The sequence below is a fragment of the Polyodon spathula genome, chromosome 28, assembly GCF_017654505.1.
Source record: "Polyodon spathula isolate WHYD16114869_AA chromosome 28, ASM1765450v1, whole genome shotgun sequence".
In the NCBI taxonomy this organism is placed as follows: Eukaryota; Metazoa; Chordata; class Actinopteri; order Acipenseriformes; family Polyodontidae; genus Polyodon; species Polyodon spathula.
In genome coordinates this window covers 8,226,579-8,252,304 of record NC_054561.1, presented here as the reverse complement: position 1 = coordinate 8,252,304, position 25,726 = coordinate 8,226,579, and the positions used below count along the sequence as shown (strand labels likewise).

Here is a 25,726-nt window from a genome sequence, read left to right as displayed (position 1 = left end):
GAGCACATCCCTCCGCAAACAGGCAGAGCAGAGCAGCGTCTGAAAGCAGCTCTGCAGAGTTCTGTACAAGAGGAGACCGCTCTCTCAGCACAGGCACAGAAGACGGGAGAGTTGAGCTGCTGCAAGGACTGGCAAGCCACAGGAGACACGAGGAGACACTCCTGCAACACAAAAGAGAGAATCTGCTGAACCACCTCGAGGGAGCATCACAGAAACTAGAATTCACAGCAAACTGCAGCAGCTCCTCGTTCCTTTACAGAGACACACTTCAACGTGCGTTATGTTCAAAACATACTCTGGATTCTACACCCAGTCAGAAGGGAGAAGAGCTTTACAAGTCAGGAATGGGGAAAACTTTTAACACGAGCCGAGGTCACTGTTAAGCAACTGGCTTTCTTCCGATACTCTTTGCACAGGTCTTTCAACGCGTTTCCATTTCTTTCATCACTAGAAATGTTTCTCTTTGACGGTAAGCGCTGCCGAAGATTTCTTTAGTGGCACCGGATCAGACGATGCTGAGTCTTCAACTGGAAGGAATAAGACGCCTGTCTCAGGAGAGAGTGGTTCAGTGACAGCAGCAGCAGGCAGAAAAGAGCGTAGGTTGGAGGAGTTAGAGCTGGAGCTGGGGAGACGATGGAGGACTGGCTCAGTGTGTGCACCGCTGTGCTCATGTTCTGGAGCTCAGCTCTCAGCACGGTCTATGCACTGGTAAGTCTTGACTTTCTCTAAGGGAGAATTGCACTGCTGTGTTTGTAATCAAGAAAGCTGTTGGGAATGCCTGCATCAAAACTGTCTGTTAACTGGAGCCACAACACAGATAGCTCTTGTAAATAAGATAAATAAATAAGAACTGAATTTCCCTTTGTGAAAGACTAGGGTACCTGCCAGAGATGTTAAACAATTGTATGACCCCACATGTTGTTTAAGTAATGTACCTGTAGTTTTTCTTTTCTGTTAACATCCTGACAATATTTTATTTTTATAACTTTAAAGTCTGTTTCAGAGCTCTTTTCAAAATGTCCACTCTAGTGCACCGCTAGCGTCAGGATTATCGCCCACGTTCTCAAACAGGTAACACAGTGGTAACGATCCGTGATGTGGTAATCGCTCTTCCTGTAGTGATTTAGAGGACAGATCTCAAACCCCAGAGCACTAGAGCGGACATTTTGAAAAGAGCTTTGAAACAGACTTAAAGGTCTAAGTGTAAAGATTTGTCAGGATGTTAACAATGAAAAGAAAAATGACAGGTCCGTTATTTAAACAGTTGTAACAACACATAGGGATGTGGAACGCTAAATTTTTCAAACCCCACTATATGCTGTTTAAGCTTGTAACTTATACACTTAATCAGAGTGTACACTGAAGCGGGTTGGGATAAGAGATCCCAGTTCTTATTATAAAATATTACTGCCATGCTACAGTCCTAAGCATTTACTGTTTTTTGAGGCTTCACTTAATTCAACAGTTAATTATTTGACTTAAATAAGGAAACACAGAACCATCAGTTTATGATTTATTGTATTTAAATGTATAGTAAATGCACAGCCACACCCATTTCCAATAAAAAAAAAACCTTTTCACTGTTCAATAATGAAATGGAAATAACTGTTACTTGCTGTATGTACATCAGAGACAGTTTACCAGATTCATTCTGAAAACGATTCCTTCACAGCCTCTTCACACACATCTACGTGTCATTCTAGCCTAGCTGAAAACTGCACAGAAATCATTATCGATGTACCGCTAACAAAAGCTGTGTTCATTTCAGCACAGCACAGTCCTTTCGAGTCGAACGAAAAGTCTTTCTGTTGGCTTTTTTGCAGCCATTTTAGGGGGGAGTGTATTGAATTGATTTCAGTGAACTATAGAGAAAGTATCATTGCTACACAGTAAAACAGGAGGCTCAATTGAACGATGCAGCACTGCCATTGGTAATGGTGCAGCAGCTTTTACAAAATAACAACAAAACTAATCTTGTGACAAAGAGAGCTGGAGCTCCCAGGAGTTGAGTTTAATCACGGCACACAATTGTGTTATTTCATACTTTTTAAAAGCCGCTGAAAGGATAACTGCGCCAGTTCTAACCCTAGGGCTAGAAGACACTGAGCTGAAATGATGTACAGTACATAGTTTACTGTCTAGTTTAGTTTCAGAAGTGTCCATGCTGGTGAAGTCTCTAAGTGCAATATGTATCACATAAGCTAGAAATGCTGTGGCAGACAACAGACAAAAGGGTTGAGCACATGGCCAGAGTCCTGGTGAAACGTCGGAGATTGTGGGGGGCAGCAGGGTCTTTGAAACAAAGCAGTGATTTCATTTTTTAAGAATACAGTTCAGTGTTTGGTATTTAGTGGAGTATTGTATCATGATGTGACTAATTTACCTATGTTTTACAGTCATATGCATGTTTATTAGAACACCTTGAGATTGGTAATTTATATCATTTATATACCTACCTGCAGAAAAACCTCAGGGCGTGAGAATTTCAATTTTTGATCAGTAATCAGTGATATAGAAACAATAGGCACTCGTGTGTGAAAGTATTAGACCACTTTATGCTTTAATTAGGCATCTTAAACAACTTCTAAAATGTCTCACTCTTACTATTTGTGGCTCTGTGTTCCTTTTCTCTTATTATTTATTAATTACACATGTGGTTTATTAAAGTCATCAATTAAATTAGACCATCACTAATTTGCCTGTTTTGATAATTTTCCAAGATTTTCAGTTACAGTGGGTTGATTGCATACGCACAACAAATCAACGCTACAGAAGCAATGGGGTGTTCTGATACAGAAGCAATGGGGTGTTTTGATACAGAAGCAATGGGGTGTTCAAATACAGAAGCAATGGGGTGTTCTGATACAGAAGCAATGGGGTGTTCTGATACAGAAGCAATGGGGTGTTCTGATACAGAAGCAATGGGGTGTTCAAATACAGAAGCAATGGGGTGTTCTGATACAGAAGCAATGGGGTGTTCTGATACAGAAGCAATGGGGTGTTCTGATACAGAAGCAATGGGGTGTTCTGATACAGAAGCAATGGGGTGTTCTGATACAGAAGCAATGGGGTGTTCTGATACAGAAGCAATGGGGTGTTCTGATACAGAAGCAATGGGGTGTTCTAATCCACCACAGCTAAAAATACAACAACAAAAAAAAAACATTTTAAAATATGCACGTAAAAATGTGAGCTTGACATTTAGACATGCAGGGCATCTCCTCACACATCCGGTCCTGATCCTGTCTGTAGCGTGCATTTCAGAATACCCCGTCCACGTTTCAGCATGACTGGACAAGCATTTCTCTTGACATGTGTAAACATGCAGGTGTGACGTACAGACCGCTCTTCCACTGAATTCACAGCTTCCTCACACTTATCAGGCACAGTTATTGGATTGGTCTCCAGTTTTGAAATACCCCGCTAGTTACTTTAGACAGCCCTGCTTTTAAACAAGTGGCAGCTCATGAACTATTAATGGAGACTTAGGGTCTTGATTTGAAGAAGTGTGGCATGGTGCATTTCAACCAGGGTTACTGTTCCAATACTGTGACAGTGCTCCCTGATTAGGATTTGCAGGATTTGCAGCCCTGTGCTTAAATAATATAGTATCGTTATTTTTATATAGCGCCTTTCATAATGGACCACCATCCCAAAGCACTTTACAGAAGTAGGCTGTGAACTGTGCATTATATGCAGAGTCACTTACAATAGGACATTGATTTAACATCTCATCCGCACTATGGAGCACAAGGAGGTGAAGTGACTTGCTCAGGGTCACATGATGGCAGAGGTGGGATTTGAACCGGTGCCCTGGACTTTAACCACTGGACCACACTGCCTCCAGAGAGCTCTAAATCTGCCAATTCGGGACACAATTCCAGATGTCCGTTCATGCCTGCAGAGTAGCCTCCAGGTAAAACTGCAAGAACACTCGAATGGGAATACATGAGGACATCATGATGAAAGAAACATTGGTCTACTTTGAGTTGTGCAAAAGATGGAGGCAGAGCTATTGAGGTAGACATTTTAGACACAGAGAGGTTGTCTCGATGAATTTGTACAGCTGGATTTTACTAGCGGAGTCCCCAGCACTGGAATCATCGTGGATTGCATTGAATCTGTCGCCGTGGTTTAGGTCTTAACTCTGAAAACAACAGAGCAGGGGGATTCCCCAGTGCTGGTAAACGCTTTTATAAAACCCAGCTGTGATCTGTCCTGGAGGGGTTTTGCTGATCAAATCAACTCCTTAGCTTCATTTAGTTTGACCATCTTATTACATCACACTTCCTTACACAGTTCTGTACTTACTGTTCATTATGTCATGGTCATCAAGTTCTTATTGGTTGTAATTTCGGATTTGCAGTCCCTGCAGTGGAGGGGTGGGTATGTTACTTGTTTAGATATGTGTTGCTGAAGTTATACATTAACTACTGGACACACCGTGCATCTTTTGCACAAACTGCAATCTACAGCAGGCTCACAGGAAAGAAAGAAAGAAAGAAAGAAAGAAAGAAAGAAAGAAAGAAAGAAAGAAAGAAAGAAAGAAAGAGAGCTGGACTCTGTTCTGTAACTGGAGTCTGTAACTCTGGCCTTGCAGCCTGAGCTTATGAAATGCTTCAGGGCTGTCTCTCTGTGAGGAGGGTGTGTTGCAGGGCTGTGTCTCTGTAGGGAGGGTGTGTTGCAGGGCTGTGTCTCTGTGGGAAGGGTATGTTGCAGGGCTGTGTCTCTGTGGGGAGGGTGTGTTGCAGGGCTGTGTCTCTGTGGGGAGGGTGTGTTGCAGGGCTGTGTCTCTGTGGGGAGGGTGTGTTGCAGGGCTGTGTCTCTGTGGGGAGGGTGTGTTGCAGGGCTGTGTCTCTGTGGGGAGGGTATGTTGCAGGGCTGTGTCTCTGTGGGGAGGGTGTGTTGCAGGGCTGTGTCTCTGTGGGGAGGGTGTGTTGCAGGGCTGTGTCTCTGTGGGGAGGGTGTGTTGCAGGGCTGTGTCTCTGTGGGGAGGGTGTGTTGCAGGGCTGTGTCTCTGTGGGGAGGGTGTGTTGCAGGGCTGTGTCTCTGTGGGGAGGGTGTGTTGCAGGGCTGTGTCTCTGTGGGGAGGGTGTGTTGCAGGGCTGTGTCTCTGTGGGGAGGGTGTGTTGCAGGGCTGTGTCTCTGTGGGGAGGGTGTGTTGCAGGGCTGTGTCTCTGTGGGGAGGGTGTGTTGCAGGGCTGTGTCTCTGTGGGGAGGTTGTGTTGCAGGGCTGTGTCTCTGTGGGGAGGTTGTGTTGCAGGGCTGTGTCTCTGTGGGGAGGGTGTGTTGCAGGGCTGTGTCTCTGTGGGGAGGGTGTGTTGCAGGGCTGTGTCTCTGTGGGGAGGGTGTGTTGCAGGGCTGTGTCTCTGTGGGGAGGGTGTGTTGCAGGGCTGTGTCTCTGTGGGGAGGGTGTGTTGCAGGGCTGTGTCTCTGTGGGGAGGTTGTGTTGCAGGGCTGTGTCTCTGTGGGGAGGTTGTGTTGCAGGGCTGTGTCTCTGTGGGGAGGGTGTGTTGCAGGGCTGTGTCTCTGTGGGGAGGGTGTGTTGCAGGGCTGTGTCTCTGTGGGGAGGGTGTGTTGCAGGGCTGTGTCTCTGTGGGGAGGGTGTGTTGCAGGGCTGTGTCTCTGTGGGGAGGGTGTGTTGCAGGGCTGTGTCTCTGTGGGGAGGGTGTGTTGCAGGGCTGTGTCTCTGTGGGGAGGGTGTGTTGCAGGGCTGTGTCTCTGTGGGGAGGGTGTGTTGCAGGGCTGTGTCTCTGTGGGGAGGGTGTGTTGCAGGGCTGTGTCTCTGTGGGGAGGGTGTGTTGCAGGGCTGTGTCTCTGTGGGGAGGTTGTGTTGCAGGGCTGTGTCTCTGTGGGGAGGGTGTGTTGCAGGGCTGTGTCTCTGTGGGGAGGGTGTGTTGCAGGGCTGTGTCTCTGTGGGGAGGGTGTGTTGCAGGGCTGTGTCTCTGTGGGGAGGGTGTGTTGCAGGGCTGTGTCTCTGTGGGGAGGGTGTGTTGCAGGGCTGTGTCTCTGTGGGGAGGGTGTGTTGCAGGGCTGTGTCTCTGTGGGGAGGTTGTGTTGCAGGGCTGTGTCTCTGTGGGGAGGTTGTGTTGCAGGACTGTGTCTCTGTGGGGAGGGTGTGTTGCAGGGCTGTGTCTCTGTGGGGAGGGTATGTGTGGCTGCAGGGTTGATCTGCCATCGTGTCAGCTGCTCTGCGTGAGAACCGACGTCTGCTAGTTTTGAAGGGGTCCTGTGAAATTTTCACTCCACAAGCAGTCACCCCGCCCCCCCCCCCCCCGTAGTCTCTGAAACAACATCCTGAATTCACAGCGAGGAAGCAGCATTGCTCACCCACCACATACCGCAGTGAGCTGGAGGAATGTCACAACAGCCAGGCTGAGCCCATTAAGCACACAGTGTCTGTAAATTTAGACATGGCAGCAACTGTCTAATGTGCATCGATAAGATGGGACACTGATGTTAAACTGTAATATTCGTTGACAGTGAAAATATTTTCTGGATAACCAGAGAAGTGAGTAAGAGACCCTGCCAAGGGTATAAATAACTTTCAATACCTGATGCAGTTTGGACAAACTCAGGAGTGTTCAGGTGACGATGAAGCCTTCATTGTACCAGACAATCAGACTAGGACTCAATAAGATCCATTTCACTGTGCAAAGAAATATCCTTACCAGGGTTCCTCCCATAAGCACATGCAAGCTTCTCAAGATTTAACCAGAAATATAATTGCACTGGTGACACCCCTCATTCAAGGGAGATCAGGTACGCTGGGCTGCAGCTGCAGAATGTCCAGGCAGAAGGAGCCGCCGCATCTCTGCCTGCAGTAACTGGCATTGGCAAAAATCACGCAGATGCAGCTTTTACCCTTAAAGATAAAGAAATGTTCTTCACATAACCCATCCTGGACAAATAATGTTTTGTCAACCAGTATCTACAACACTTTATGTCCTATTGTTGTATATATCCATATATTGTATATATTATTGTATGTAATGCATATGCTTTTTTTTTTTTTTTTACTATGCATGAAATTCATTTTTCAATTCAACACTTTGCTCAAGCTTCATTAATTCCCTCCTCCCAACATTAAGGCACAATGCACTTGTGGATTCTGTTTAATGAAATGGTTGTTATAACATTCTGATGCAATGAGGCATATCTTTTCATTTATTAAAATGGTATTGATTCGAGGCTGTTTCAATTTGTTTGCCATTTTCTCATGAAAGGATTGCTATTTGTTTATCTTCCTTTTAAAATATCATTTCTGTTTTATTGCTGCTTTACCAGGCATGTTCATAATGTGTTTGAATGTGTTTTCCTTTATCATGATGACACATGTTAGCATGCAGTGCTGTGCTGCCTCATTGCATGATTCCCAGTGATTTTGAAACCCTGAACGGGCTCAGAGGGTGAGATGATTGAGATCATTGCCCTTTTATACAAGGTAGAGTTTGAATGGCTTCCAATTTGACAGTCGAATGGTAAAAACAGTCCAACAGTTCGACTGGTTGCCACTTCATAAAAGAAGCAGCAGCTGTGTATTAGATAACATCTTTGCGAGCGTACTGTTTCATAAGACTTTGCTGTATTTTTAAACTGCTTGTTTTTTTTTGTAATTGTTTTATTAATGTTAATGGCTTGCAAGCTTGACTGCACTTCTGTCCATGTGAACCTATGCGCTGCACACTACACAGCACAAGAGTCGTGCTCTCCTTTCCACTGCACAGCACAAGAGTCATGCTCTCCTCTCCACTACACAGCACGAGAGTCGTGCTCTCCTCTCCACTACACAGCACGAGAGTCGTGCTCTCCTCTCCACTGCACAGCACGAGAGTCGTGCTCTCCTCTCCACTACACAGCACGAGAGTCGTGCTCTCCTCTCCACTGCACAGCACGAGAGTCGTGCTCTCCTCTCCACTGCACAGCACGAGAGTCGTGCTCTCCTCTCCACTACACAGCACGAGAGTCGTGCTCTCCTCTCCACTACACAGCACGAGTCGTGCTCTCCTCTCCACTGCACAGCTTACTCTTCAGTTGAATGGTTCCTCTTTCAACCGTGAGGATTGTCGTTTGCGTCCGGCCCTCGCCTCTCCATTCAGTTCACTGAGTGATCTCTGTCTGAGTGCTGCCTGTCTGAGTGCTCTTTGTCTGAGTGCTGCCTGTCTGAGTGCTCTTTGTCTGAGTGCTGCCTGTCTGAGTGCTCTTTGTCTGAGTGCTGCCTGTCTGAGTGCTCTTTGTCTGAGTGCTGCCTGTCTGAGTGCTCTTTGTCTGAGTGCTGCCTGTCTGAGTGCTCTTTGTCTGAGTGCTGCCTGTCTGAGTGCTCTTTGTCTGAGTGCTGCCTGTCTGAGTGCTCTCTGTCTGAGTGCTGCCTGTCTGAGTGCTCTTTGTCTGAGTGCCCTCTGTCTGTGTTTCAGGTTGATGCAGATGACGTCATTACGAAAGAAGAGCAGATCTACTTGTTGGTTGAAGCCAAACTTAGATGTGAAAGAAAGATCAAAACTCAGCTGGAGAAAATCAAAGGTAAGAACACACTGAGTAGGCACTCTGAACCCCCTGAGCTGCACTGTGAGACTTAGTAACTTTATATTTCTTACTGGAAACCAGTAGCGTACTGGAAACAACGTAGTGGGAGTGTAAACTTTCAGATGGGCCACTGCTACCCCACTCTCAGACCCTCTGCTTGTCTCTGTACCCCTGAGCAGATCAAATATGCAAGAGGTTTTTATCACAGTCCTGCTCTTTATTATAAAATGGTTCTGTACCAGGGACTGGCTGTGAAGATTGCTTTCACACAGCACTGTGCACACTGAAGAGGGGGCAGTGACACATTCAGGGACATCAAGGGATCCAGTGAGGAAGCAAGAGCTGCACAAGCAGGGGTAACTTTGGTTTCAAAAGTGTGTGTGTGTGGGGGGGGGGGCGGGGGGGGGCAATATCTGTAGCTGGGGCATGTAGTAATAACATTACATCACTTCATTGAGATTGCTGATGTGAACGCGTTCTTCGCAGGACAGGAGGGTGTTGTACAGCGACTCAAAGACAATAAGATCCCACTGCTCAAATAGAAATACTTTCATAGTATTGAGATCACAGACATCAGAAATGGTATCACGATTAAGAAATTTCACAAAGAAAAGGAAAGAAAAACAACTTGTAGAAGCAGCTTTCCTTTCAAAAGTGCTCATTTTAGAGCAGGGCTACATTTTCAAAGCGTTTACTCCAGCCTTGAATCGACTTTGATTTTTGAAAGATGTGAAACGCCCAGGTGATCAAATACAAGTTTCTCTTCAGCGCTCTCAATGGGTTTGCATATCATTTTGTAACATTAAGATACATTTTTCACCTTTCAAAAAAACAGGAGTCAATTAAAAACTGGAGAATGTGCTTTGAAAATCAGGAGAATGGAAGTGATGCAGCAGGTGGGGTTCGTGGAGTTTGTTTTTCAGCTTGTGCTGGAACTGAGTCATAAAAAAACACCGCGAGGACCCAGCGCTCTTAAAGCAGGACGCAGATTGTGGAGAGAGACCATTTAACCATTTCAGTCAGGCTGAAGAATACACTCCTTTATTGAGTAGGCATGAAAACAGGACAAAAAAATATATATATTTGTACATATATAAATTCCTAAAATGTTCACAGGTATCAGGTGTGTGAAAGAAACACATGTGACGGCAAAGAGTGTAGTTTTATTTTAACACACGAGATCAGAGGCATCACTAGGTTTACCATCCATGCTTCCAACTTCAACGGCTTCTTTCCTGCCATTAAGCAACCAGCTGCTTCCCTGGAAGACACAGCTGAGGAGAAATGACCTGGGAAGTGTAAGTGTAGCAGATTTCCTGAGAGCAAGGCATACAAACTGAGATCTTCCTTTAACCCAGTGCAGTACCAGATCCCGTGTTTTACTATAATGTGTGCTTCTTTGAAAACTGCACTGTTGAGAACTAAGTATCTGATGGAGGTGAAGCCAGGTGAGACTGTTGCCATTGTTTTGTGAGCTGCCATCACCTTACCCTCTCCTTGGCCGGACCCCTGTGTGGCCCCTTTGTCCGGATTCTCCTGGAGCGCTCCCCCTCTCTGGAGCTCTTGCGAGGGCTGTCAGGATCATTTCTACTTCCTCTCATTTCAAAGCCAAGATAAAGACTTTTCTTTTCTCTTGGACTGATTGAGTCCTTGCTCAGTGTGCTGCTGTGAATCATCGCTGAACGCCTGTGTCTGTTAAGAAGCTGAATAGCAGGGATCTTAGTGTCCAGCAGATAAGATGGTGAGATATATCGCTTAGCAGCCCTGCAGCCTGCGTGCACCCCTTATCTTGAGGCCCTGTCTTTTTAATTTCCTCAGAGCAGGCATTGCCATGGCAACAAGCACTAGCTCTTAGCGGTGTGCATATGGAGGTGACCGTAATGCATTCTGCAGTTGGAAGTAAAGCAAGGCTGTTGCTGTTTTTTTATAAATGGAAGACATGACTCTGCATGGCCAAGACGTTGAATGTCTGTTATATCTTTGTAAGTGGAACACAGATCAGCCCCTCTGGTGCTGAACTGCCCTTGCTCGTATTATTACAGGACAATACTAGTCAAGGTCCTTGTGTATCGTGTGTCTCTGACAAAGGATTGTGCTTGAGGCTCAGCATTCAGACTCACTGCCCCCACGGCACGGGAAACAAGTCTAGGGCTCCTAGGCTAAAACAAATTGGTCGCCAGCTTGCTCAGACTAAAACAGTAACTTAATGTCAGTACTCACTTGTTTGTTGCTTCATTCTGCTTAATGGTTAGTCTATGCACCTGATGCCTGCAACAATAATAATATCTTTATATAGTACCTTTCATTTTGGACCACCATCACAAAGTGCTTACAGAGGTAGGCTGTGAACTGTGCATTATACGCAGAGTCACTTAAAATAGGACATTGATTTAACAACTCATCTGCAGGATGGAGCACAAGGAGGTCAAGTGACTTGCTCAAGGTCACACAGTGAGTTAGTCAGGGACAGCAGTGGGATTTGAACCGTTGACCTTCTGGTTACAAGCACGTGCTTTTTCTCAAGTGTTTTGTATGGAATTGGTGACCGTGTCCAGTTGTGTACACTAATATGGGAATAGCATGCTGCAGCTCGCATGATCGGAGAGCATGTAACACACACAGCTCTTTGTTTTAAAAAGTCCTACATAGGAGATACGTTTTTTTTTTTGTTTTTTTTAAATTGGCACTAGGATGCTTCAGTAGGATACAATATCACTGCAACAGACACACAATATGAACTGGTTAATATTATAGTAGTAATATTATCAATGGTGGAGAAAGACACTTTGTGGAAATACTTGTAGGAATTAGATATATGCATTGCCTAGTATTATATGTGTACAAATAAAATTAGAATTTGTAAAATAAGAAAATCAGTATTTTAGTGGCATTCTGGTCCTGCAGATTTAGGACCGCCCCACTGCCCTTAGTGCCCTGACATGGACGCTATGCGCTGCATTACACACAGCCCTGCAGTGCAAGTGAAGCAGCAGCACACGTGTTAGCGTTCTGTTTACCACGGGCATGCCCAGAGCTTGCAGGGGACCGTGTTCTTGTGTTTATGCAAATTGGAGAGATGTTAAATAGATTTCTGTACTCATCCCATGTGTTTAAACAACATCTCCCACTTTCATCTGTGAGTCAGATTGCTGCTGCTGATGTGGGGCATGCATATGGAAATGCAACCACACACATGGACATCAAAGTACTCAAATAAATAAATAAATAAATAAAAACCTGCGCTGGTTTGTGCTGCTGGGGGTGACAGTTCAACGCCACTCTGAACACTTGCCTACTGAATGTCAAGGCATATCTGAACAGATTGTTGGTTTCCTCTTCAGAAATAGGCAAAAAAGGTTTTTACGAAGAACAGTGTCCCTGAATTGAAGTGGCATCCATTTACTACCAATGCATTAAGGACAGGCAGGGTCTGTACTGTCCAGTCTCAGTGACAGGAAGGATCTGTACTGTCCAGTCTCAGTGACAGGAAGGGTCTGTACTGTCCAGTCTCAGTGACAAGGGTCTGTACTGTCCAGTCTCAGTGACAGGCAGGGTCTGTACTGTCCAGTCTCAGTGACAGGCAGGGTCTGTACTGCTCAGTCTCAGTGACACTGATGCTCAGTTTCTTTCTGCTTCTAGAGGGATTGTGTCTGCCAGAGTGGGATGGGATCACCTGCTGGCCGGAGGGAGGCTGTAACAAGCTGGTGTCCATCCCCTGTCCAGAGTACATCTACGACTTCAACCACAGAGGTGAGCCTCATAACCAGAGACACAGTCACACACAGCTCACCCAGCCTTGCTGCACCCTCCTCACCAGAGACACAGTCACACACAGCTCACCCAGCCTTGCTGCACCCTCCTCACCAGAGACACAGTCACACACAGCTCACCCAGCCCTGCTGCACCCTCCTCAAACAGAGACACAGTCACACACAGCTCACCCAGTCCTGCTGCACCCTCCTCAAACAGAGACACAGTCACACACAGCTCACCCAGCCCTGCTGCACCCTCCTCAAACAGAGACACAGTCACACACAGCTCACCCAGCCCTGCTGCACCCTCTTCAAACAGAGACACAGTCACACACAGCTCACCCAGCCCTGCTGCACCCTCCTCACCAGAGACACAGTCACACACAGCTCACCCAGCCCTGCTGCACCCTCCTCACCAGAGACACAGTCACACACAGCTCACCCAGCCCTGCTGCACCCTCCTCAAACAGAGACACAGTCACACACAGCTCACCCAGCCCTGCTGCACCCTCCTCACCAGAGACACAGTCACACACAGCTCACCCAGCCCTGCTGCACCCTCCTCACCAGAGACACAGTCACACACAGCTCACCCAGCCCTGCTGCACCCTCCTCACCAGAGACACAGTCACACACAGCTCACCCAGCCCGCCTCACCAGAGACACAGTCACACACAGCTCACCCAGCCCTCCTCACCAGAGACACAGTCACAGTCATCTTATTCATGATTTGAAGAGACAGTAGAATAAAGGTTGGAGGAGAGGTAGCAGGACTCCCTACACAGGACTGAACTTCATGGAAAATTCAGGGTATTGACACAGCTAGCCCAGTCACTTCAGAGACATTGAAATTGTGATTCTGGACAGCTCTGACCACTCTAATATTGCTCTATACAGTATAGTACAATACGAACCAGTACAATACACCACAGTACAGTACAGTATGATACAATACAGTACAGTACCATACAATACAATACACTACAGTACAGTACAATACAGTACAATACACTACAGTACAGTACAATACAGTACAATACACTATAGTACAGTACAGTACAATTACAGTACAATACAGTACAGTACAATATAATACAATACAGTACAATACAATACAGTACAGTAGAATACCATACAGTGCAGTGCAGTACAATACAGTACAGGACAATACATACACTTTCTATAGAGCCTTTCATCACAAGGATTCCAAAGCACAGAATGAATTGTTTAATGCAAATTGATATTTGAGAAGTAGATGTCATGAAGTAAGTAAATGAGGTGTCAGTAACACTGTTCACTGATCAATTCATCCCCTGTGCTGGCTCTCCAGATCCACTGTTCACTGTTCATTGCATCCCTTGCTGGCTCTTCAGTGCCACAAGATTGCCATGTCAACCCTGCCATCTTGTCTTGCCTCTATCCAGGACATGCCTACCGCAAGTGTGACCAGTCTGGGAACTGGGAGCTGGTTCCCGGTCTAAACCGAACATGGGCCAACTACACGGAGTGCACTGACTTCTTGCTGTCTGAGCAGAGGAACAAAGAGGAGGTAAGAAGAGAGAGACCGAAGAAAAAAACAGGAGTCTGGTACTGTGTGAGTGATATAACCAGGAGTCTGGTACTGTGTGAGTGATATAACCAGGAGTCTGGTACTGTGTGAATGATATAACCAGGAGTCTGGTACTGTGTGAGCAGTATAACCAGGAGTCTGGTACTGTGTGAGTGATATAACCAGGAGTCTGGTACTGTGTGAGTCATATAACCAGGAGTCTGGTACTGTGTGAGTGATATAACCAGGAGTCTGGTACTGTGTGAATGATATAACCAGGAGTCTGGTACTGTGTGAGTGATATAACCAGGAGTCTGGTACTGTGTGAGTGATATAACCAGGAGTCTGGTACTGTGTGAGTGATATAACCAGGAGTCTGGTACTGTGTGAATGATATAACCAGGAGTCTGGTACTGTGTGAGTGATATAACCAGGAGTCTGGTACTGTGTGAGTGATATAACCAGGAGTCTGGTACTGTGTGAATGATATAACCAGGAGTCTGGTACTGTGTGAGTGATATAACCAGGAGTCTGGTACTGTGTGAGTGATATAACCAGGAGTCTGGTACTGTGTGAGTGATATAACCAGGAGTCTGGTACTGTGTGAATGATATAACCAGGAGTCTGGTACTGTGTGAATGATATAACCAGGAGTCTGGTACTGTGTGAGTGATATAACCAGGAGTCTGGTACTGTGTGAGTGATATAACCAGGAGTCTGGTACTGTGTGAGTGATATAACCAGGAGTCTGGTACTGTGTGAGTGATATAACCAGGAGTCTGGTACTGTGTGAATGATATAACCAGGAGTCTGGTACTGTGTGAATGATATAACCAGGAGTCTGGTACTGTGTGAGTGATATAACCAGGAGTCTGGTACTGTGTGAGTGATATAACCAGGAGTCTGGTACTGTGTGAGTGATATAACCAGGAGTCTGGTACTGTGTGAGTGATATAACCAGGAGTCTGGTACTGTGTGAGTGATATAACCAGGAGTCTGGTACTGTGTGAGTGATATAACCAGGAGTCTGGTACTGTGTGAGTGATATAACTAGGGGTCTGGTACTGTGTGAGTGATATAACCAGGAGTCTGGTACTGTGTGAGTGATATAACCAGGAGTCTGGTACTGTGTGAGTGATATAACCAGGAGTCTTGTAATGTGACATTTCAAAATCTGACATGACATGCTGTAGTACTATTTATGCTTCCAGTAGACTTTTGCGATACAATTTCTTTTGTTTCTTTGATCACATGATGTTATATAAAACATCTAAAATTATGTTTATAGTTTTCAATCCTAAAATTCTTGGTGATGCAGAACTTTTGGCCACAGCTGTAGTTGTCGTCACTAGCACATGAACGGCTGACATCAGAGCCCACTAGCAGTAGTCTTGGGCAGTCCAAGGGTGGGGTAGTCCAGGACTAGTGCAGCTGTAGGAGACACTGGCACTGGCACTGAAAGAGTTCGTTCTCTCAACAGCATTGATTAAGCAGAGTTAAACATGCAGCTATTCGATCAGCTATTCAAAACCCCAATGCGTGGAAGAATGCCCGTGTGTAATTGAAGTCCAGCGCTGATGTGTGGAAGAATGCCTGTGTGTAATTGAAGTCCAGGCCTGCCACCCCCACAGTGATGAGTAGTATTCATTAAGCACTTGGACGACGTCAGAGGCGGTGACCTACAGACAAGATAATTAGGTTCTGAAGACCTGTGGGAGTTTGAAAGGTAGATATTGCATTCTGATTCATGTCCTCTTCAGGCGAGGTTGTCTGTTCATCACCTGGGCGTCTCATTAAAGTCCTTAACATACCGTTGCTTCCCAGGCTCAGACCATCTGCATTTTTAATGGTGTTTTGTCTGGTCATATACTTTGATTAATGACCAGGCTTGTATCAGGATTTCTATATACATCCTGTAGACATCTCCTTGTAATGACTGCCCTGATCAACAGCTGAGAGAGTCTGTGGCTTCATCACATTAGTGAGGCTGTCTGGCCCGCAGTCTTTCTGTTGCAAAGCTGCTGGAGACACGATCATTTTGACTGCCAGTGTGTATAAATAATAAAACTAAAATGTGACAGAAATATACAGATCTAATAGTCCTGGAAATACTCCTGGCAAATTTCTCCCCGGAAACACTTTGCAACCCAGCTTGATCAGTTTCTTGGAAAATGAAGCTGTTGATTCTGCAAACTGCACTTCCGAGCCTTCAGATCAGTCTCCAGCACTGCTTGTTATAGGCTCTGTAACGTATGCAGGTTTACTGTACTTTCACATTGCACTGGAGATCAGGACTAATGAAGCCAGGGCCTGTTAGAAAGGAGGTACTATGAGATCATGCTGCTGCTCAGAGGAGCATTTCTGCACCTGTCAGGACTGAAAGACTATGCCTGGATTAGTGCTGAGAGGCGTCTTCAATAGACACGCTCCATTAAAAAGTAATTGCAGTTCATACTGACTAATGCACATAATGGAAATGTCAAATCACCTGCTTAATGCACACCAAATTGCAACACTTTCCTGCTCAACAAGAGAAGGGTGCTGATTGCAGCTCCTGCCCATTAGCAGCTGTGTGATACACGTCACAGTGAGAAAATGTAAGCACTTGAGAAGCTCAGTATGTTTGTTTTTGCTTAACTGCTGACTAGTGATGTGCCGAGGTATCCGTGTTCAGATTTGTGATCAAAGAGATCAAAATGTGCACTTTGTTATGCAGTTCTCCTAAACCCAGCGCAAATTCTGATATATCATCTAAAGCATGGGGCTTATTTGTTACGAATTCCAATACAAATTCAGGTTGAGGCTCACCAGACTGCCTGACAATCTGATTCCCTTTGCAAATTAACTTTATTGTCACAACTGGCCTAAGTTAACTCGTATTAAAAGTACTTTTGTGTTCTAGCATGATTTGCTTTACCATGCTTTTACTTTACATTTAGCACGGAGTCCTGCATTAAACTTCTTTAGTGTTGAGCCAGCAGCACTGGCTCCCTGTAGTGATGGGTTTGCTCACAGCTGTGTGTGTGTGTGTGTGTGTGTGTGTATGTGCGCGTGTTGCAAGGTCCTTGTAAAGTGATGGCTTTGCTCACCGCTGTGTGTGTGTGCTTGTGTGTGTGTGTGTGTGTGTGTGCGTGTGCGTGTGTGTGTGTGTGTGTGTGTGCGCGTGTTGCAAGTCCGTTCCAAGGAACATTTCACTACCGAAACGAGCGTTTGGCGTGTGTGTGTGTGTGTGTGTGTGTGTGTGTGTGTGTGTGTGTGTGTGTGCGTGTTACAAGGTCCTTGTAAAGTGATGGCTTTGCTCACCGCTGTGTGTGTGTGTGTGTTGTTGCAGGAGGTGTTTGACAGGCTGCACGTTATGTACACGGTGGGATACTCGGCCTCCCTGGTGTCGCTCATCGCAGCCGTGGCGATTCTCTGCTACTTCAAGTAAGAGACCCGAACCAGCAGCCCTCTATGTGCTGCTAGGAAAGAAGATCTTTTCAGTTCAAGCCATTGCATTGCAAACAGTAATGGCAGAGATTCTGTCTGCAATTCAAATCCTGTGACATGAAATAACCCTTTAACGTTTCTGTACAACAAAAAAACGACAACTTTGTGTTTAAAAAGCGCACAGTGTAATCAGGCTTGAAGCGCCTGAAGCTCTCACAAGAATTCCCTAGTTCTGTTCATCGATTCACAACATCACTCTCAAATGTGCATTTTTGAATGAAACACATGATAAAAGAAACCCGTGTTTGGTCCTGAGCTTGATAAAATCTATTACTTGTATGACGCTTAATAACTAAATGGTTATTTAAGGGTGGGCTGTTTTGTTGAAAGACAATAAATAACCAAGATAGGGAGAGTATGTATCCACACCTACTATAAAACACTCTTCTCTTTCTGCTCCTGAGTGGCGCATTCAGTAAAGGCACACCATGCACTGGTTCGAGTCCAGGCTATTCCACTGCCGGCAGTCGATGGGAGTTCCCAGGGGACAGCGCACTGTGCACCAGTGACCCCTGTAGTCTGGCCGGGTGCCTGCGGGATGGCCTATAAGCTGCCCAGAGCTGCATTTTCCTCTGAAACTGGATGGCCGCATGACAGGCCTGCAGAGTGAAAGTGGTCAGCACGCGCTTCGGAGGACAGCGTGTGTTCATCTTCACCGCTCTCGAGTCAGCGCAGAGGTGGTAGCAGTGAGCTGAGCCTAAAATACAATTGGACATTTCAAATTGGGAGAAAAACTGTAAAAAAAAACCCCAAAAAAACCACACCTCTTCTGTGAACTGCATCCCTCTTGACTGATTGCTTCACAGCCAGCCGGACAATGCTGAGGTGAGGGGATCTCGGAAGGGACCAACTTCCTAAGAGTAAGGCAGGCAAGCACGCATGTTTTCAAATAAAAGTATACATTTGCTATGAAGCGTGTTTCTTTCAAAACTGTACATGTCAGAGCTGCAGAGTTGAGCCACAGATCATTTTTATGGAATTGTTTTGTGAGCTACAGACCTTTAAACCTGTTTGTCCAATCCTGCCCTCTGACCGCTGCCCCCTTTGGGCACCGCCACCCATGTCTTTGCCCACTCTGACTCCACCCCTGTATTTACCCACCTCTATCTCCGTCCCCTCTGACTCCACCCCTGTATCTACCCACCTCTATCTCTGTCCCCTCTGTCTCTGCCCCTCTGACTCCACCCATGTATCTACCCACCTCTATCTCTGGCCCCTCTGACTCCACCCCTGTATCTACCCACCTCTATCTCTGCCCCCTCTGACTCCACCCCTGTATCTACCCACCTCTATCTCTGCCCCCTCTGACTCCACCCCTGTATCTACCCACCTCTCTCTCTGCCCCCTCTGACTCCACCCCTGTATCTACCCACCTCTATCTCCATCCCCTCTGACTCCACCCCTGTATCTACCCACCTCTATCTCTGTCCCCTCTGTCTCTGCCCCTCTGACTCCACCCCTGTATCTACCCACCTCTATCTCCGCCCCCTCTGACTCCACCCCTGTATCTACCCACCTCTATCTCTGCCCCCTTTGACTCCACCCCTGTATCTACCCACCTCTATCTCCGCCCCCTCTGACTCCACCCCTGTATCTACCCACCTCTATCTCTGCCCCCTCTGACTCCACTCCTGTATCTGCCCACCCTGTCTCTGCCCCCTCTGACTCCACCCCTGTATCTACCCACCTCTATCTCTGCCCCCTCTGACTCCACCCCTGTATCTACCCACCTCTATCTCTGCCCCCTCTGACTCCACCCCTGTATCTACCCACCTCTATCTCTGCCCCCTCTGACTCCACCCCTGTATCTACCCACCTCTATCTCTGCCCCCTCTGACTCCACCCCTGTATCTTCTCACCTCTATCTCCATCCCCACTGACTCCACCCCTGTATCTACCCACCTCTATCTCCGCCCCCTCTGACTCCACCCCTGTATCTACCCACCTCTATCTCTGCCCCCTCTGACTCCACCCCTGTATCTACCCACCTCTATCTCTGCCCCCTCTGACTCCACCCCTGTATCTTCTCACCTCTATCTCCATCCCCTCTGACTCCACCCCTGTATCTACCCACCTCTATCTCCATCCCCTCTGACTCCACCCCTGTATCTACCCACCTCTATCTCTGCCCCCTCTGACTCCACCCCTGTATCTACCCACCTCTATCTCCGCCCCCTCTGACTCCACCCCTGTATCTACTCACCTCTATCTCTGCCCCCTCTGACTCCACCCCTGTATCTTCTCACCTCTGTCTCCGCCCCCTCTGACCCCGCCCCCTCTGTCTCCGCCCGCAGACGGCTGCACTGCACTCGGAACTGCATCCACATCCACCTGTTCACCTCGTTCATGTGTCGCGCGCTCAGCATCTTCGTGAAGGACGCTGTGCTGTACTCTGTGAGCGTGCCCGAAGATCTGCACAGGACCCAGGGCCCCGAGCTGAGGGGTGAGCTGGGCTCTGAGCCGGGACAGCGACCGCAGCTCGTGAGTACAGCCAGGAGGAAGGCACTGGCACAGGCACAGGGGGCAGGTTATAGTGGTGCACTCCCACACTGCCACAGGCACAGGGGGCAGGTTATAGTGGTGCACTCCCAGTTTAGGAGTATACACCATCCATGCTAATGTAGCGCAGAATACAGACATAAGCACAAACTGATTATTTCTGAGTTACCTACGAGGAACCACTGTGTTTCCTGTTTACACCACGCGTAATTAACCATGGACTTCCATGAAGTCATTTCATTTTGTTTAGGGTTAAACACGGGAACTCTGAATTCAAAGTTTTTGTGATGTCACACTGCCACAAGCTGGCCTTGAAATATGAAACGTGAAAAACAATGACATCTGGTATAAAATCCTCTGGTGCTAGCTCAACTCAGCATGCTTCAGCGAACCCCGAATCAGGTGCCTGATGAGTTCAGGCAGAGTCTAGTCAGGCTGGGTCCTGCCTCTATCTCTGCCTGAGCCCTTGTCTGTCTGTCTGTATGTCTGCAGGTGGGCTGCAAGGTAGTGGTAACTCTCTTCCTCTACTTTCTGGCTACCAATCACTACTGGATCCTGGTGGAGGGGCTCTACCTGCACAGTCTCATCTTCATGGCCTTCCTGTCCGACAAGAACTACCTGTGGGCCCTCACGGTCATCGGCTGGGGTGAGACCCTCCCTCCCTCTCAAATTCAAATGCTCTTAACTGCATGACCACCACCTTTCATTCTCACTGCCGCAGCACACTCTCCTATATTATGTAGGGCTGTATCGTACTCTGCTGTGGGACTCCTAGTAGAACTAGGAATCCATAGTTATTGTAACAGGGGAGTACATCCCTTTAAAAGGTTAGCGTAGTAAAAAGGCAGCAAAGTGTAAGAAAGCACAATGAAAGCATGGTAAAGCATTGTAAAGACCAGCGAGGTACGGTAAGGCATATTAATAAATATGGCAAACTACGGTAAATGCACACTAAAGCCATGGGAAAACATGTAAAAATACAATCTAAAAACACCTCGCACAGAGATCCTCATGCATGTGAGACTGTGATGTGGTCTCTCCCCTCACACAGAGATCTTCATGCATGTGAGATTGTGGTGTGGTCTCTCCCCTCACACAGAGATCCTCATGCATGTAAGACTGTGGTGTGGTCTCTCCCCTCGCACAGAGATCCTCATGCATGTGAGATTGTGGTGTGGTCTCTCCCCTCACACAGAGATCCTCATGCATGTGAGATTGTGGTGTGGTCTCTTCCCTCACTCAGAGCTCCTGTCTTCTTGTTTTTGCTGCAGGAGTCCCGATGGTGTTCGTGTCGGTGTGGGCGAGTGCTCGAGCCTCCCTGGCAGACACACAGTAAGAGATCACTGTCATTGAGGGCACTGCTCCCCTCGTCCGAGTCTTTACACAGATAACTACACTTTAGATATTTAGAGACATTTCATATTGCTCCTTGCACAGATTCTCAATGTTCTTTACTCCAAATTGTCCTTTGCACAATTTCTTCAGGAAGGACAAAAAGTGTTACCAAACCAGAAATCAAAAATTAAAAAACACTGACAGTTCAAGGTTTCTTTACTTGCTCTCGAATTGTATTTGGTGTTTCTTCCTTCCAGAAAAAAAAAAAAAAGCCTGCATGGTTTTGATCCAATCCGATTTGACATTTTAAAACTACCAGCTCTCGATGCTTTCTAAGTCATGCTCAATGTGTGAAAAGTTTGAACAATTCAACCCTGCGATGCCCACGCGCTTCTGAAATGAGAAAATACCACTGTATTTATGTAACTAGATTCCGTTTCTTGTGCAAAACACGTAATGTTATGCATATCAAATTGTGTCTTGTGAGACTTCATATAAAAAAAGAATAATAATATCGAGGGCTGGCCGAGCACTGAACTGTCTGGGATACAGATAGGGTTAAAGATAGTGATGAAGGTTCCACTTGTTCATTTTGTTTTCAGGTGCTGGGACCTCAGTGCTGGGAATCTGAAGTGGATCTACCAAGTACCCATTCTAGCCGCTGTCATGGTGAGAATCATACCCCATCGGTTCATTTAGTGTTAAAAGCTTGCAAGTACAATCAACTGCACAGTCCGTCGGGTACAAGGCGATGTCTAACCTGATTCCACAGAGAGAGAGAAGGCAGCTCTAGAGCTCCATTGCTCTGGAATGATCTGCCAGGATTTGTAAGAAAGGTTTCATCTCTCTTTTTTATCATTTCACATTTGACGATTTTATAGAGAAAACGTCATCTTGTTTTATGCTATTTTCTTGTCACTGCTTTTAAAAAGTAAGATTACAAATATATATTTTTTTATTATTTTATGTAATTTAAATGGGTATTTTTTATCATCTTATCTTTTACTATTTCTCAAAATTTCTGCATCTTGCTGACTTCATACCCACTCTATACACACACACTGACACCCACGAACACGCACACACACATACACACACACACAGGCTGTTGTTCATTTTGAGTTTGTGGTTTCCAAAAATCTGCTATCTCTCTTTGTTTCCAGGTGAATTTCTTCCTGTTTCTCAATATTGTGCGAGTGCTGGCCTCTAAACTGTGGGAGACCAAAACTGGCAAGCTGGACCCCAGGCAGCAGTACAGGTGTGAGTCTGGACTGTGCTGTCATGTAATTACACTCACATTGCAGTATAGATGTGAGTCTGGGCCGCAATGTCATGTCCTGTCTCTCCCCCTCCCTACAGGAAGCTGCTCAAGTCCACGCTGGTCCTGATGCCCCTGTTTGGGGTGCACTATGTGGTGTTCATGGCTCTGCCCTACACAGATGTGTCAGGGGTGCTGTGGCAGGTACAGATGCACTACGAGATGCTCTTCAACTCCTCTCAGGTAAGGACGGAGGGAGGGGATCAGTAACACAGTGTAAATCTGCACGCTCATTTAGCAGTTTCCCCCACATGCGTTTCCCTTGGTTATAGTGTACTGTGGTTTCCTGGGCACTGAGCTGTTTTGCTGCGCGTCTTTGATTTGAGTTCCCGTTGGCAAGGCAGAGAGGAGCAGAGTACCCAGTCAAGGAATTTGAGATCCCACTGGCAAGGCAGAGAGGAGCAGAGGACCCAGTCAAGGGATTTGAGATCCCACTGGCAAGGCAGAGAGGAGCAGAGGACCCAGTCAAGGGATTTGAGATCCCACTGGCAAGGCAGAGAGGAGCAGAGGACCCAGTCAAGGGATTTGAGATCCCACTGGCAAGGCAGAGAGGAGCAGAGGACCCAGTCAAGGGATTTGAGATCCCACTGGCAAGGCAGAGAGGAGCAGAGGACCAAGTCAAGGGATTTGAGATCCCGCTGGCAAGGTAGAGAGGAGCAGAGGACCCAGTCAAGGGATTTGAGATCCCGCTGGCAAGGCAGAGAGGAGCAGAGAACCAAGTCAAGGGATTTGAGATCCCACTGGCAAGGCAGAGAGAGGAGCAGAGGACCCAGACAAGGCCTGTGCTGGGCGGGTCTCTGTCGGGGGTCTTTACTTTGTACAGCAGCCAAGCAGCCATGAGGAATATTCCACAGCCCTCGTCCCGGCAGCTTCACACAGGCATCCTGACAGCATGAAACACAAACCTCTTGCTGCAGGGGCTAAGAGTTCAGAGTCCCCACCACAGCGGCAATCCTTAAAGATATGACGTCATGAAATCCACCAGCATGAGAAAATGGGTATTTCAGAGAAAGGGAAAATAATTCAAACCGGTTTGTGGATGCTGTTCTCCCTCTCTTCACAGTGCAGCCAGCAGCTTCTCTGTGCCTCTGCTCTGGCTGCTTTGTAAAGCACTCTGCACTGAAGGGTGCTGTGCAGTTCCAATATTAATTGACTAACTGGATTGTATTGTACTGCACTGCACTGTATTCTAATGTATTGTACTGTACTGTATTGTATTGTATTTAATGGGGATGCTTGTAATTCTCTTGTGTCTGACAGGGCTTCTTTGTGGCATTCATTTTCTGCTTCTGCAATGGAGAGGTAAGTGAGGCTCTGTGTTTTAATTGCTGCATTTTCAGGCTATTAAAAGGATTCAACTACTGACAGCTAACTTGGAAAGAAAACTGATTGAAGATTAAAAAAACAGAATCCTGCAGTGCTATTGAAAGAGAGAGTTTGTGTCTGTTCTTCTCTCCTCAGGTGCAGGCGGAGATCAGGAAGGCCTGGCTGCGCCGGAGCCTGGCCCAGGATTTGAAGCAGAAGGCTCGAGTGACCAGCAGCTGGGGAGGAAGCTGCTACTATGGAGGGATGATCTCGCACGCCACCAACAGCGTGAGCATGAGCATCGCGGGCGCCGCGGCCAAGGGGGTCCCTGGAGGTCTGTCCCTGAGTGCCCGACTCCGCGCCCCCTCTCCGCATGCCCTCGTCAGCCTGCCTGGCTACATCCCCAGCAGCCCTGAGCCCAGCCTCAGCCCCGTCCTGGAGCCGGGCCGCAGGAGGTGGAGAGAGAGGGAGGGATCCAAGGAGAGCAACGCGGCCCTGAAGACCCCCCAGGACAGATCCCCCAGCCCCACTTCCTCGCACAGGGAGTTTGAGACAGTACTGTGAGCTCGGCAACAACACTGCCAGGCTGTCCTTCCCCTATGAACAGAGACTGCTGTATTAAACCCTCTTTCTTATTCTGCTCACGCTTACTCGGTCTTACTGCTCGTTCGGTAATATATATATTTTTGTCAGCATGGTGTGATTCTTCTTCGCTAATAGAGTCATGCCCTCTATGGAACAAACTCATTTTGCTTCATAAAGTTCAATGAAATCCGTTGAAAAATGTTACGTTAACATATTGAATTACACACCGCTTTGTAGTTTTCCCATATACTTAACGCAAAACTGACAAACAGAAAAATTTGACATTTCGAGAGCTAACCTGAAATACTGTGCTTCTGTTATGGCTGCTGGTAGACTTTTGTGACGTCATTTTGTAGTGTCTTTGATTTCATGATGTGAGCAGGGCTGAACTGTTCTGCCTCCCAGCGTGCTCACAAAAGGACATTCTTCGACCAGAAGAGATGGGGTCAGCTGTACGTGTTAACTGATTGTAAATCGTGTTAGAAAAAAGAGCACAACACATAACTAATGTCATTCTCCGTTTTCTTGCCCACCGTTCTTACAGCATTTCCTTTTTCAGTCTGTATATTGATAAAACTGAAGCACAGCAGCTCCTGTACCCTGAGTGAGTGAGAGCAGGAGCTGCTCCTGTACTCTGAGTGAGTGAGATCAGGAGCAGCTCCTGTACTCTGAGTGAGTGAGTGAGATCAGGAGCAGCTCCTGTGCTCTGAGTGAGATCAGGAGCAGCTCCTGTACTCTGAGTGAGTGAGTGAGATCAGGAGCAGCTCCTGTACTCTGAGTGAGTGAGATCAGGAGCAGCTCCTGTGCTCTGAGTGAGATCAGGAGCAGCTCCTGTACTCTGAGTGAGTGAGATCAGGAGCTGCTCCTGTACTCTGAGTGAGTGAGATCAGGAGCAGCTCCTGTGCTCTGAGTGAGATCAGGAGCAGCTCCTGTACTCTGAGTGAGTGAGATCAGGAGCAGCTCCTGTGCTCTGAATGAGATCAGGAGCAGCTCCTGTGCTCTGAGTGAGATCAGGAGCAGCCCCTGTACTCTGAGTGAGTGAGATCAGGAGCAGCTCCTGTACTCTGAGTGAGTGAGACCAGGAGCTGCTCTTTAGTTCCAGCTGCCTTGCGCAGACATGCGTACTGCAGGCATTGTGTCTATAAGAGTGAGCGCTGGAATTGTTATCAGAAACGTTAAGCATTACTGAATACAAAAGGTAAAGAAAATGCATCTACTTGCTGTTTGATTTATTACCCCACACTGGGGGGCTTGGCATCCCTGTCTATTCCCTGGAGCGTTCTGTCTTGAAATGCACACTGGTGCTTGTCTTTCTATTTCAGGATGTCTTTGTGTTTGTTTATATATATATATATACACACACACACACAC

General features: G+C 46.9%; 1 protein-coding gene across 1 annotated transcript; it reads left to right on the top strand.

The window, feature by feature from the left end:
- LOC121301801 (parathyroid hormone/parathyroid hormone-related peptide receptor-like) lies at positions 1–25,709 on the top strand. The gene is made up of 13 exons (XM_041231408.1): positions 1–708; positions 8,415–8,520; positions 12,163–12,273; positions 13,700–13,824; positions 17,156–17,250; positions 19,608–19,794; positions 20,305–20,458; positions 21,084–21,144; positions 21,750–21,816; positions 22,311–22,405; positions 22,507–22,648; positions 23,726–23,767; positions 23,927–25,709. The coding sequence occupies exons 1-13, from the start codon at positions 634–636 to the stop codon at positions 24,332–24,334; spliced, it is 1,668 nt and encodes a 555-aa protein (XP_041087342.1). The 5' UTR covers positions 1–633; the 3' UTR covers positions 24,335–25,709.
- The last annotated feature ends 17 nt before the right edge of the window (positions 25,710–25,726 follow it).

Excerpts from the sequence above, each read along its gene's own strand:
- LOC121301801 (XM_041231408.1), top strand. The coding sequence starts at position 634 with ATGGAGGACTGGCTCAGTGTGTGCACCGCTGTGCTCATGTTCTGGAGC. Across the intron at positions 13,825-17,155 it reads AGCAGAGGAACAAAGAGGAG|GAGGTGTTTGACAGGCTGCA; the intron begins GTAAGAAGAGAG and ends GTGTTGTTGCAG. Across the intron at positions 22,406-22,506 it reads GACCCCAGGCAGCAGTACAG|GAAGCTGCTCAAGTCCACGC; the intron begins GTGTGAGTCTGG and ends CCCTCCCTACAG.